The sequence below is a fragment of the Canis aureus genome, chromosome 9 (assembly GCF_053574225.1).
Source record: "Canis aureus isolate CA01 chromosome 9, VMU_Caureus_v.1.0, whole genome shotgun sequence".
NCBI classification, from domain to species: Eukaryota; Metazoa; Chordata; class Mammalia; order Carnivora; family Canidae; genus Canis; species Canis aureus.
Window position 1 is genome coordinate 54,617,804 of NC_135619.1, and position 14,626 is coordinate 54,632,429.

General features: G+C 40.7%; 1 protein-coding gene across 20 annotated transcripts in view; it reads left to right on the forward strand.

Annotated features, from left to right (window-relative positions):
• NRXN3 (neurexin 3) overlaps positions 1-14,626 on the forward strand; it is a 1,534,711-nt gene that overhangs the window by 438,971 nt on the left and 1,081,114 nt on the right. For 11 of the 20 annotated variants that reach the window (XM_077910198.1, XM_077910203.1, XM_077910191.1 and 8 more), the window contains 3 exons: positions 3,744-4,045; positions 7,983-8,006; positions 9,925-10,086. In XM_077910198.1, coding sequence (XP_077766324.1) covers positions 3,744-4,045; positions 7,983-8,006; positions 9,925-10,086 — 488 coding nt within the window. The remainder of the gene's footprint in view (positions 1-3,743; positions 4,046-7,982; positions 8,007-9,924; positions 10,087-14,626) is intronic. The other 9 variants (XM_077910200.1, XM_077910205.1, XM_077910192.1 and 6 more) reach the window with 1 other exon arrangement.

A 14,626-nucleotide genomic window follows, 5' to 3' on the forward strand; every position in this document is an offset into this window, starting at 1 on the left:
GGGCAATATTATATTTTTCTAGTGGAGAGTTTGGAGAAATGAATGGGCTTAGAAATGTGTTTGTCACTATTTAGCTTTGTGTCTTTTAGTTATGTTGTCAATTTAGTATGGTTTTCAAGGTGATAAGACAGTGCTTAAGTTTTGGCTAGTGGAAAGAAGTTAAGATTAGGATTTTAGGAGAGATAATCAGTTGTGAGAGTATACAAAGGAATGATTTCTTCAAGTTCTTACTCCTTTTTCCCTCCATGCCCCTCATTTGCTCTTTTAAAGACCAGTTCATGTACTGCCAATGCCTCTCCTCCCCACACTGTCAGGAATGTATCCTATGCATTAAAAATGGCACACTTTTGCTTATCTATAATATGACTCAAAGGGTAGTTTTCAGGTGTCTATTGTGTATTGACATGTGGAGGAGATACTAGCATCTGGGGTGATGCTGCTCTTGGTAGCCTCCTCCAGCCCAGGGAAGAGGTAAACTGGGAAAATTCATGCTTGAGTGAAGAGATTGTGAAGGTTGTGAACAGTTACAGAATTTTCCTTAGATAACTTGCAAAGGGACACACTCTGCTACATAAAATCTTTGTTGGTAAATTTGCATGGAAATTAGCATAAATATGCATGTGTTTTACATAGACTATTTCTCATGTTGGTTTTATTTCTTGTTTATTTCTTGTGATATTCTCTTCCCTACAATGATGTCATTTTTCTTCTATGGCTTCCACATAAAACAAGTTATATTGCTTTAAACACACCCAGATTCCAGGGGGAAAGGGAAACATTACTTTTGGTGAGTAAGTGTCATCTATGTAGAGTGGGGGGAAATAAATTTCTGGCTCAATTTATCTAAGATTTGGGATGGTTAATGGGTTAATGCATGGCTGTTTCATTTGAATAAATATTCGTGCCATTTGAATGGTAGAGTAAGGGCATGTGGTACATCCAAAGTGATAGGTAAAAGGATATTTAGAGAAAAATACAGATAGGCACTAGAAGTGCAGAGTAACACAAACGGATTGTGTGGTTTTGGGCAACTCACTTATTCTTAGTTGTCAGTTTCTTCCCTGATTAAAAGAAAAAAAGGCATTAAATCAAGCAAGTTTAAAATCCCTTATAAACTCCAAAACTTATTATTTTTATATACTCTTTGATTTAATTACATGACAAATATTAAGCACCACGTAGCACATCAAATAACATCCTGGTGCCTTACTGTTCTGTGTCAAACCATTCCCCTTTGAAGGGTACTCAATGACTAATTTAAGCTTCTTTTTAGAGGCACTCATTTCTTTGTTCCTTTATCTCAGTTAAGTGGGTACATTAAGGTCTAACTTAAAAGACTTAGAAGACATCCGTTACTATACTACATGTGGTGCCAAGGACAGGCATAGCAGTTGGCTCTGTCCACATTTACATCCATAGGAAAAGAGTTTAGTGGTGATAACTGCATTTGATTTGGCATCTTTTATTCTAGGTCAGGCTTACCTCTTGGTCTACTGAACAAAGGCTTATCCAGTTGCACTTTTTAAAAGATTTTATTTATTTATTTGAGAGAAAGACAGATATAGCAACAGAGAACACAAGCCTGGGAGGAGAGGGAGAAGCAGGCTCCCTGCTAAGGGGAGCTTGATCTTAGGACCCTGGAAGCATGACCTGAGCTGAAGGCAGATGCTTAAATGAATGAGCCACCCAGGCACCCTCCAGTTGCATTTTAACAAAGCCGTTTTTTCAGAAATGAGAGGAGAAAAGACAATATACAGGGTACTAGGGTGTTGGAAAAATCTGTTTCAAACATATAGATGGTATCAAATTGCTGCTCTATGATTTGGGGGGGGGGCTATTTTTGGTGAAAAACATCAGACATGGGTTATGTGCCAAGTAATACTTTCTACTTATATATACATATAAGATACACTGTGGTCATTTATATGTGTACAGGTCCCTTTTGCTTATGCCAGTGTGTTGTGTGTATGTGTGTGCGTGTGTGTGTGCACATGCACATGCACATAAGCAGAAATATGCAAGTAGACACATATCATTGAGACCCTCTGGAACACACAGGACAAGTCTGATCTCTTCTTTAATTTTCTGGAGTACAAAGTTGAGGTTCATGTTTTAAGGCTGTCATGATGCTATAATTAGTTTAATACAGTATGTAATGGGTGGTCATCTCTCCCATATGATGAGTGATACCTTTATAGTTCTTACCTAATCATGAGAATATATTTATTTTACTTAAGTGACTTACCAAGGGCTGTGATGATGGATAAGGATCTAAGTTGAGGTGGAATTGACTGGTTACCAAGACTGAGGTGTAGTTATAGAAGAGGAAATAGAACTAGCTCAGCCTTCTTTTGTAGCTCCCCTTCTGTAATGGGAAACCATATATTCAGCCTGTATTGTTGCCCATTTCCTTTCATTAATGTGGTGCTTTTGATATAGCTTTTGGCCAACTCCAATATGAAGTAGGCCATTCTAAGTCAGGCTGCTTGGCAGGAAGACAAATGAAAGTCCAGATGCTATATTTTGAAATTAGAAATTACATCAACAAATGATTAAGTAAAACATGTCATTACCTTGACAAATACATGTTTGAACTACCTGGTAAGCCAGGTGCACATTTAGAGTTTTTGGTTCCTCAGAGTTCTGCACTGGGAAATGTTAGCATGGGAAGAACCAGCCCCTCTGGTTGTCAGCCGCTGGCCTCTTTCCTTCCTCTGTCAACCTTTGACTCTATCCTGTATCCACAAGGACTCTGATATAAATGCACATGGATGTCCCTGTGGCCAAGGTCTGTCTACATCCTTGAAAATGGCCCTACATTGTTAGTCCTCAGTCCTTGAGGTATGCACACTGATGGCATGATTTGCTGTTGGAAAATGAGTCCAGAGTAGAGGCTTGCAGAAGCCTTGGAAACAGGCCTGGGGCTCTTTTGGTAGGGAATTAGAGGATCCCAGGGTGAGGCCTTGAAAGGGAATATATGCTCCAGGGGAATGCTTTCTTGACCCTGTGGGCCCTTAGATGTTCAACAGAATGGTCTGATCAGGGCCATCTAAATTAGGAGACTCCTACAACAGAGATCCCTTTGAATCTAAGGGAGCTATTGCTGTCTTGTCAAAGTCTATTACCAAATTTTATTCTATCCCCTTTCCCTCATCTGTTTGATCGCCTTCGCAGATCCAACCTCCTATTTAATAATGCTATCACATTCCACTGGGCTCAGGACTCTATCATGGAAACCGAAGTTAGCTGGGTTATTGATGGATGGAAATTAGAGCCAGATCTTTCAGGGTAATTGATTTTTAGTTATTGGTCAATAAAAGGCACCTAGAGCTAAAGATCCCTTTGTCAGAACAGTTAATTATCCATTCTAAACCAGCTCTTGTACAAGCATTTGAAAACCATCATTGAAGCAAAAGCAATGGAAACCTCACTTTGCCATTTTGCATAAAATATCCCTCTAGGTTTTTCTCTGAGAAAATGGGAAGGAAAGGCAGCAAGCTCTTCTACACCATTGCATTGGTCTTCTACCCTTGTGAGGATATATAGCTTCTCTGCAGTTACTGTCTTCACTTGTTTCCCTAGTACCTAGACACAGGTCTGGTGGAAGAGTTGGAGGGAGCTCCTGCCGATATCAGCTCACTGGTAGGGGCAATGCCCCAGGGAACATGTTCTCTTTGGTATTTGCATACAGATGACTCATGCCAGTCAAGTGTTAACTCCTTTCCTCTTTCCTTTTCATGCAGCTCGAGAGGAGAATGTGGCCACTTTCCGAGGCTCAGAGTACCTGTGCTACGACCTGTCTCAGAACCCTATCCAGAGCAGCAGTGATGAAATCACCCTCTCCTTTAAGACCTGGCAGCGGAACGGGCTCATCCTGCACACGGGCAAGTCGGCTGATTATGTCAACCTGGCTCTGAAGGATGGTGCGGTCTCCTTGGTCATTAACCTGGGGTCCGGGGCCTTTGAGGCCATTGTGGAGCCAGTGAATGGAAAATTCAACGACAACGCCTGGCACGATGTCAAAGTGACACGCAACCTCCGGCAGGTAATGGCTGAGGGGAGAGAGTGCCCGGAGGCTCCTCTTGGGTAGCTGGGGAGGAGGTTTGTGGAGCAGGTACTGGATTAGCTGGAGCTGGGGAAGGGTATAGATACAGGTTGGATTTGTCAACGTCTAACACTCTCCCAATCGTTGCAGTTTCACAAGGAAAATTATGAAAATATGTTTCTCCTCATACTTCAATTCTCCACTTGTGCTTGTTTTTTCCAGAAAATAAAATTCAGTTGTGTAGATAATAAAAGTTATAAATACTTTCATTTCTTTTATCCTGCTTTCCTTTGTATCATTTTCTTAATTACATTTGAATCTTGCTGTATTATTGTTAAATTCAATTAGGGATGATGTTTTGTTTCTGCAGCTTACTAGATTTTCCTCATTTTTTTGAATATATGTTTATCTTTTTAATTAAGTTAGCCATTGCCATGATGCCATGACTTTAATTCCTTCCAGAACAAGCCTTCCTTTTTTTCCTTCCTTTTAATTTACTGCCCCTCCTCTGCTTTCTTTCTTTCTTCCTTTCTTTTTTTTCCCTGTTGTTATGTTAATCTGAAGCCTTAGAATGAATTAGCTGGAATCTTTCTGAATTCCTCTGTTTCTCTGTTCCTTGGTGCGGTGGTCCTACTATATTGCCCCTGTCTCTACCTCCGAGGCTCTTCAGTTGACTGGGAGGCCTGGAAAGTGGAAGGACCCAAATAAAAAAGTCAACTTTGGAGCAGCCTTTCCTGGTTCTGTTCGTGCTTGAGAACTCACATCGCTTCCCGATTCTAAGCAGGCAACTCCGTCAGGTGACAATGCTCTCAGAAAGCCTTAGCCAAGTGAAGTTGTTTTCAATCTCATGACTAATAATAATAGTCATAGCAGTATAATAGTAACATCTCACCAGCCCACATCAGTGAAGATAAAAAGCATTTCCTATAAAAGCCAGGGTCTGTGCTAATGCCCATTTCTGGGTTGCTCTTTGCGCTTGCTTTTTTTCTCCTTGTGAATTTGTTATAACCCAGTTAGACAGTGTTCATCCTTTATTAATCAGAAAACATGTGCAAATTTCCATAAAGTGCTTATCAAATTTTCTTCTGCAGTATGATTGATTTAATGCCTTCTAATGTAAATATGAAAGTGTAAGAACTGACAGGTGTCTGCATATGTTTTCTGTTTGAGAAAAGAGTAACTCCTTAGTACTGCTAAGTGAACAGAGAAGGTTCACAGGTGCTGGGACCACACAGTATTCAAAACACCCATTGTAACACTTAAGTATGTTGAGGAAGCCACCTGGTTGGGAGATTCTCTTCTATCTATGGTGACGTTACCAAATAATACAAGTCTTAGAACCCCCCACTCATCTTAATACCCATGAACTGGACATTTTTGAATCACTGTTTTTCCTCGAAGGCCAAAGGATACAATTGCTACTGCTTTCTTTCACCCATCCATGCTTACTCAGCTCAGCTGTCTAGAGGGTCCAAGTCGAATGTCCACTTGCTAACATATAAGGGCGTGATATGTTTGAGTTGCAGAGACCAGACCAAAAAGTAAAACATGACCTTTTGACAGTTTTGATGGGCAGGTACACAGTACATAGTAGGCTTTAGTCAGTGGAAGGAAAGCATTTTCATGCTTTGGGGAGCAGGGCAAGGTTGTGTTTCTCACCAGCCAGTCTGTTTCTCTGATTCTCTCCCACTCCATATACTGCGTTGCCATTCTAGAGTGATTCCAATTAGCCAGAGAAAGGATTGCTTTCATTTCTACTGAAAACACTTTTCTAAAATAGAATTGGGCCCCAGTTCCATCCTTTAAACTGAGTGGGGGATGAACCAAACTGTTACTCAAACATTGGTTGTGCTGTTTTGGTCAGTGCGAGCAGAGGAGAGCAACCCTGGAGGGTTTCTCTTCCAAGCTGTGAGACCCAGCTTCCTCAGCGCCCTTGGACAAACCATTTAACCTTGCCACACCACAGTTTTCATTTGTGAAATGGTGATTACAATCCTCCCCAGCCATGTGTGGTGGCTAAATATGCAAAGCACCTTATGTTCCAGAAGGATTATGAGCTCCTCCATGGTCTGGGTGCTAGACTCACTGTGACATGCACACAATTTATAAGCCAAGGATTCTGTTGTGAAGGTGACTGTGTCTGTCTATCACCAATGATGCCGCTAAGTAGAGTTCTCAGTTCTGGACAGGGCTACAGAGGCCTGAGGATGTTGGGGGGTATTTCTTGGCAGAGGGACTATGAATCTCATAGAGAAAGTGCAGCTAAAATTGGTCTTCATTGAAATCCTGACTGAATTTTGCATCCAAATGCAATTTATTGAAAGAGAGGGAAATCTCAGAAAAGCAGAGTTGATTTTGCAAATGTAATCCTTTCAGTGCTGAATCATCTAAGATTATTATTTTGCTCATTAAAAATACATTTATAACATCTTTTTTAGTTCTGTGGGATACATTTCAAGGGGTCGGAAGCCCCTATCTATTTCAATTAAACTGTAAATTGCTTCATAAATATTTGATAACAAGCTTATGACTGTCTCATCTACTTTTTTGGTAAGGTCGAATGGCTTCTGTGGCAAAAAATTCATCTGAGGAATGCTTACTTGGAGTTTCCTGGAGTATTCATTACTAACTGGAGCAGAACTTTGCCCATTTCTTCCTTCTTTGCCATCTACTCATGGCTCTGCCTTTGAGCCAAGTCAGGACCAAGGCCAGCTACTTTACTAAGGGTTCTGATTAAGGGAAGGAATGTGGACTGTCTGTTCCAGACTGTAACTGGGATTAGGGACCAAGGTAGTGATGCATTTTCTCTGGGTTTGTTTTTGGTCTTGTTTTAAAATCCATGACCTTGAACATGGCCCTCGTCTGACTTGCTTTACCTCTAATGCAACTTTAGTGAAACCACAAACAGAAAACTGGGGTTACCGGTCTTCCAGCCTTCCAGCTTAGGGTGTGTTGGCAATTTAGCATCTGAAAATAGTCAGAGGTGACAAATCATAGGGCTTCTTTAATAATGTTTAACCTGCCAGTCTTTTGTGTTATCCATACACGAAATTGCTTTTACAAGCTTGAAAAGCATTTTCTGAAGGGGGATGTAGGGGAGAGCGATTCCAATGGGAAGCATTCTGGCAAAGACAACAAAATAAATAACTACATTGGGAAGTAAAGAAGACCCCCACCTATTTTGATGTACTCTGACAACACAGTTATTGTATACCAAGAGGAAGGGCGAGAGGAGAATGTCCCCCTCCTGCCGCACATGTCCACACAAAATCAAGGGCGTCATGGACCTTTAATCACCTGTGGAAACCCAGAATAAGCTACATCATATAGCTTTCCTATGCTAGAGGCAACCTATACATGCTTTACTAAATTGTTGTTGTTGTTGTTGCTGTATTGAAAGTCCTAATCATCCATGCATGTAGTCAGAGTTATATATATATATAAAGTCCCCCAAATATTAGTATTTTAGCTCTACCTATCTACATGTGAAATGATAATATTTAGAGGGTGTTTTCTTTCAGGACAGATGGACTGTGTATGGGCAAGAGGGTGGGAAGGGAAAAAAGGGTGTTCATTCAGAAGAGCCCTTGGAAAGTAAGTATGATGCTAATTCTAACTGGGGTGAGGTCCAGTCTGAGCAGTGTTCAGAAAAAGGGGGCGTTCAATGGCAGGGTGGGTTGCAGCTCCTTTCCTGGCTCTGCCCCGGCTGCCAAGGTTTTCCATAGAGTCTTGGTCTCATTGTCTTCCCCACTCTCTTTTTCTGTGTCGGGTGCCTTTTTTTTGAAAAACTAACACAAGATCATTCATGCAATGTGTCATTTTACTAACCGACTAATGTACTAACACCCTAACGACTCATCTTTGTTTTTAGTTTTTTTAATTAACAATCGTTCTGTTCACAATTTTTAATTTCCTTTCTTCCCCCTTTTCCGCAAAGCACTCAGGCATCGGACACGCTATGGTAAACAAACTACATTGTCTGGTAGATATCATTCTTATTGTCTCTTTTTTTGGGTTTGCCGTGTGTTGCCCTCCTTTTCCTTCCCAGACCCCCCTTTTATCCTCCTTAGACTTGTTTCTTCTTTTAAAATATTTTGTTGGATTAAATGCAAGCCTTTCTTTTTTGTTAAAAAAGAAAAGAAAAAAAGAAAAAGAAAAAAGAAGGAAGGGGAACATGCCTGTCCTGGAAATGGTATTTGGATGAGTTTGGGACGGTTTCCTTTTCTCCAGTTTGTCATTTTTTTTCCCCTAAAAATGGTTTTTAAAAGAAAGATTCTCCATTTAGCTAAATTTGTTTTGTTTTGTTTTCTTATTTTGCAACTTTCAAGTTACAGACTAGGGACAACAGGATTTCTGTTGAGGACTTTCTTCTCTCTGTGCCTCCCCGTCCCCTCTCACTTTTCCTCCTTTCTCGTTCCTCCACCCCCCCCACTCCTGAAGCCTGTTTTTTTTTTCCCTTTGGTGTGGCCACGGCCAGCCGCCACAGGTGATCTGGGGAGGAAAGTACTCTACTTCCTCTATTCTTCCTTTCCCAGCTCTCACCTTAATCCGCACCGTGGCCAAAGGGAGCTCTGCCAGTGTGTTCTCCGCACAGACTCTGCATGGCATGTTCCTGTCTCGTGGATTTCCCCATGGGCATCAGAGTTTGTTCTCTTGTGTTCCTCCTCATCACTAACAACCTGTCCATCATCAGCCCACTTCCATGCTCTTCTCTTTCTTCATTTTGTCTCCACTCTTCTTCATCCTTCTCTCATCCTTCATTATATTTTGGGGTTGGGTTTGGACTTTTTCTTTTTTTTTTTTTTTTTTTTTTTTACTTTAGTTGAGGGAGGTGGCAGGCAGGGGAAAGATAACCCTTTAGTTTTGAGTGGTTTGTTTGTTTGGTTTGTTTGTTTTTTTGGTGGTTTTACTTCCATCTTGTGTTCCAAATTTTGTTTAGTGCATGTAAGTGTGAAGTGGATTTCAATTCTTCCCTTTGGTTTTCCTCACTCCTGCCCCCATCCCTGCCCTTTTTCTTATACCTTTTTCTCTTGGCTCCTCATCATTTTCGCATGGGTGTGTCAGCGTATGGTGTATGCACGTTTTGAGGCCCCATCTTTTTTCTCTGCCCTCTGCTCCCTTCATGGATGTTGGGTGTGTGGGTGCTATTTCTTCCCTGTGGGCGTTATTATTTTTATTTTGGTTATTATGCCTCATATTCCTTTCTTTTTGTTACAGTTGCCTTTTTGGTTTGGGTCATTTCTTCTCTTGGTGGTGGTGATGTCAGTGAAGGGAGGGCAGGGGTTGGTGTCCTGGGGTAGTCCATGGCATGTATCATCCATGACATATCAAAAACAAGACCCTTCTCCTTCCCTCCCTGAATGCATGTTTGTCAGCGTGGTGTGAGCCCCGAAAGAAACAAATAAAAGAGAAAAGAAAAAGAAAAGAAAAAAGAAAAAACCATCCACAACCAAAGACCAACCCTAACAAACCCCATTGTCAAATGTCTCCTTTGCTGTTTTTCACTACCACCATAAATAACAATCGTGCAAAAAATAGCCGTTTTACCAATGAACTGAGACAAGTGATGTCGTCTGAGGATAGTTCCATTTTCTAGCCTGACTCAGTAAAGAGTGCAGTGGGTAGAGCAAGTTGCTCATCCTGACAATTCCACCAAAGTCTCCTGAGAGTCTGCAGACGAATGCTGGAGGCTTGGGTTACAGGGAAGGCAGACCAGAAAATGGAATTTGGCTGCATATACCAAAGTCAATCCAAATTAGAAAGAATACCTCACCAAAATCTTAATGAAAGTGACGTCACAGGTAGGGGAAGTCACCGGATTTTGATAAGACTGTAAAGTCATTGCTGGGATTTTTTTTGTCCCTATGTCCCTCCACCAGGTGACAATCTCTGTGGATGGCATCCTTACCACGACAGGCTACACCCAAGAGGACTACACCATGCTGGGCTCTGATGACTTCTTCTACGTGGGAGGAAGCCCGAGTACCGCTGACTTGCCAGGCTCACCTGTCAGCAACAACTTTATGGGCTGCCTTAAAGAGGTAAAGGTCACGTTCTCTCTTTAATTCATTGACCGTCCCAAGAACAAATGAATTTCCAGCTCAGTGAGGGGCTCTGTCTCGCCCAGTCTTTGAGGCCATAGGTTGTAGCAAAAAAGACTTTGGACTTGGAAGTAAGGTCCGATGTTTTGGTTCCCACTTAAGCTGGTTGCATGGTCTTGGGTTTGCCACTTATGTGCTTTGTGGTTCTATTGTCTCATCTAACTAATGGGGAATTGCATCCTACAGGTAGCTGTACTTAATCAATTAAATGAAATAACACAGATGAGAGGACTTTGATATCACAAGAACTACACCTTGTAAAGTTTGATTTCATACTTTGACTTGGCAAGTAGGGAAACTCTAGCTAAAAATAGCTCAATTTGTGGTTGTGTGTCTTGTCTAAAACATAACATATGTATTATTTTACCTTTGCCAAGCTTGGTGTTCCCAAGAGTCTCATTATTTGAGATGAAGCAGAATTTTCAGAATGTAACATTAAGGCCCAGAAGACTGGTTTTTCCTTTTCTTTCTTCTTCTTTTTTTTAATCCTCTGAAAGCTAGCAGATGTGAGAAAGCAGTGGGGCTTTGCCATTACTCATTTATTACTATTGTAGCTGATGTGCTGAGACCTCTGTCTGAGAATAGAGGAGCTTCAGTCAAGTGTAAGTTCTCTAAGGTCAATTGTTGAGGCAAGAAGAATCAGACTTGATTTGGTCGAGTTCTTTCAGAATACTGTGTCAACTGCACATTTTTGTTTAATCTAAACTAAGCCTGATTGCCTGAGATATCTATACCTCCTTCCCTGGGGAAATTCCTTGAGAAGCTAACAGTGTTCTTTTGTGTAGATAAAGATCCCTTGTGACAGGTTATGAGACTCCTCTCAGGGCACATATTTTATTCTTATTATGGTTATTTGGAATTTGTTGAACATCGGTTATATATGAGATGGCATTGTACATGCTTTCAGTCACACCACTCAGCTGTGAACCATGTCAAGACAGGAGTTGCACCCATTATGCCTGGCATATAGAAGGTACATAATAAGTATTTATGGAGTGTATACATTTATCAAGTAATTATTGGGTACCATTTTTGTATTGTAACTGAACTTAGTGGCTCTTTATAAGCTGTCATCTCCATGATTGGAGACCTTATAATCTAGGAAGGGGGATGATATCTATAAGTGAACAAGTACAGCTCAGGTCACTGTGTATTCAGTGCCACTGACTAAATGTTCTAATTGAGTAGAATTAGAGGAGAGAGATAAATTTTAGGTGGAAGTCAATTTCAGAGGAGAATTGATATTTGAACTGGGCCTCGATACAGTAAATGTGTGAATTGAGAGGAAGAGGAGACATGACAAAGAAGGGAAAAATCCAATTACAACTCTGTATTGTTCTTGGTCTGAAGGACAAATTACAGACGAGAACCCAAAAGTGCTTTCCTCTTTCTGCTGGATGTTAGCTACGCTTCTTCTGGCTGTAAAGATGCCAGTAGTCATTCCTGACAGAATTGCAGTGGACACAGAACACTTCCTCCCTGGGATTTGCTCCCATTTGGATAGAATAAAGGTATAAACTGCTCAGCACCTAATGAACCCTGAAAGACTCTTAAACTGTGTTAAATCACACACACACAGGAATTGTACTCTTGTCAGAAATAGATAGGAACATTCTGCTGCCACGTACATGGCTCAGGCATGAATGAGGCATTGATTATTGTGGAAAACTCACCCTTTTTTTTTAAAGGTTTTATTTATTTATTCATGAGAGAGAGAGAGAGAGAGAGGCAGAGACACAGGCAGAGGGAGAAGCAGGCTCCACGCAGGGAGCCCGATGTGGGACTCGATCCCAGGACTCCAGGATCATGCACTGGACCGAAGGCAGGCACTAAACCACTGAGCCACCCAGGGATCCCTCATCCATTTTTTTGTAGTGAAATAACCCTGAGCATGGACAGAATCTAGGGGAGGCCTCTAGAATTAATTTTCCCCTGCACACAATTATATTGAAGCATCTCTCAATTATGTATGTTGAGACAAAGGAACAGTTTCCCAATTGCAAATTATCAATCAGAAAGGATGTTCCTGAACATTTTGAAACAAGCCTCATAAAAACGCGAAGATATCTCTGATGGTTTCATATACACAAAACCTAAAGTAAATGAAGTCTGTATGGACACACACACACACACACAGACACACACGCATGCACTCACGTACCCACTGCCCAGGTATAGAGAGCAGAAAACTTCAAAAGTCCATAAGAAATGTTATTTTAATAGCTGCAAAATTAAAGACAGCTCTGAAAAAAAAGTGTCAGTAACAGAAATAATTAGTACTTAGTAGTAAAAATATATACATAGCAGCATGAATCTGCATTTAAATCCAGATCAAGTCAGAAAAAAGAAAGTCCATCCCATTCTGGGGGAAGCAATAGACACAATTAGAACTTCGTTAACTGATACCACCATCTCTGTGTTACATACAGAATTGTGTTTCCAAGGAATTTGGGAAGCTTTCTCCTTTGTCTGAGTATCTTAAACAGAGAACTTCCAGTGTCCTGTGGTCCTGGCATATTCTTTCTTTCCACTTAATCATTACAGTTCACTTTTCTGTAGGGCAGGTCTGGGAAATTCTTCTCTTGCTCTTGATATTTGTCTTTGTCAATTTAGTGAATAGTGGAAGCTTCCAGCTAGGTTGGGATTTCTCTCCTTGATAACTCCCGTATAGCCACTTGAACTGTTTACCCTTAGACCAGTGTCCAGTTATTTAACAAGCCCTTCTTCCCTATCTCTTTCTTCCTTTTTTCTGACCTTGCCTGCCATTTGAGGCTCTGTGTTGCCTTAAGCTGAGCTGGGCACTTTTATGTATTATTTTCTTCAAAATGGGGACATGGCAAAAGGACTTCAGAGTTTCTGTTCCAGATCACTGATACTTTGTGTGTAGTACAAAATAAGCTTTATCTTTTTAACCACAGTTACTTCACCCTCAAAAGTTCTGCCTCCACTGTTAAGCAGAATGACTGTGGATTTCACCTGGATGCACACTTCCTAGCTCCATGCTGCTATAAAAGCCGCCACAAAGACTGTCCAGATTGTCCTCAGACTATCGTGGTTCTCCATACACCCTAGTTATCAATACAAGTTTGTGTTCACTTAAACATTACCACCTCGGTTTCTTGTTCCTTGTCGTGGTTTGGTGATTTAACATGTATGTCTTTTTTTGGGTCTTGTGGGTTTACAGCTCCTACAATGGTTCTTAGCACCTACTGGGCTCTCAGTAAACATTTTCTAAGTGAAACCACATGTTTGCAAATTAATTGTGTTTAAACAAATAATCTTGTAAATAAAATGTTTGTGAAATTACTATTGTAGGTAAATGCTCTTTGGCACTATTAGCCATATGATTTTCTTGGGATCACTAAGAACATCTTGGCATGGCAACAGCTGAATCTTTTAGGAACTTCCTAGCTATCTGATATGAGAGAAGTATTATGTAGAAAGGCTCAGCAAGGCTAAGAGAAGTGAGTTGGAACTTCCTCTAGGAAGAACAGGATTGAAAAGGCTTTGACAGAGGTGTAGTTGTATTAAGAAAAAGTATACTGGGCTTATAATCAGAAAATCTGGTTGGGAATACCAGCTTTGTCACTGGCTGTATGGTCTGCAGTAAGCCACTGATCCTATTTGAATCTATTTCTTCCCTAACATGGATATACTAGGCTCTTTGTCATGTTCTTCCTAAATGAAATAATATACATAAAAGTTAAACCAAACAGACATGTGCATTTTGCTATAATAATTATTTTTTAAAAGATTTATTTATTCTTGAGAGACACAGACTGAGAGAGAGAGGCAGAGACATAGGCAGAGGGAGAAGCAGGCTCCTTGCAGAGAGCCTGATGTGGAATTCGATCCTGGATCCCAGGATCATGATCTGAGCCGAAGGCAGGCGCCCGACCACTGAGCTACCCAGGTGTCCCTATAATAATTATTCTTAAGGATTTTATAATACCTCTTATAAACAACTTGTAAATACAAATATAACTATACATTTGTATACATTGGCACATGCAATATCCCTATATCTCCCAAATTAGCAAATCATAATCAGGGGGAAAAACAGCTTTATTCTGAGGTTTGTCCCAATTAAGTCCTTCAATCTGTATCTGAAGTGGGGAAACCCACCCCACCTGTCCTCAGTCATTAGCTTATTTTGTTGCCTTTGGTAATTTATTTGATAACTGTTTAAACAGGAGCTAACTCTATGATGACGAAGGTCTCTTCTGTTCACAGGTGTCTCCCCAGAACCTAGCAGATTTCCTGGTATAAAAAAAAACACTCCATAAGTGTCTGGAATAAATAAAGGAATGAATGTGTTAACCTCACAGAGCTCTAAAATCTGGTAGAATTTAGATCAGCAGATATATACGAAAAACCTACAATATACCAGGGACTATTCTAAATAATACCAGGATGAATCAGATCCCACCTTGGAGGACCACACAGTTAGTGGGGGAGACAGCTAAGATAAATGGGTATA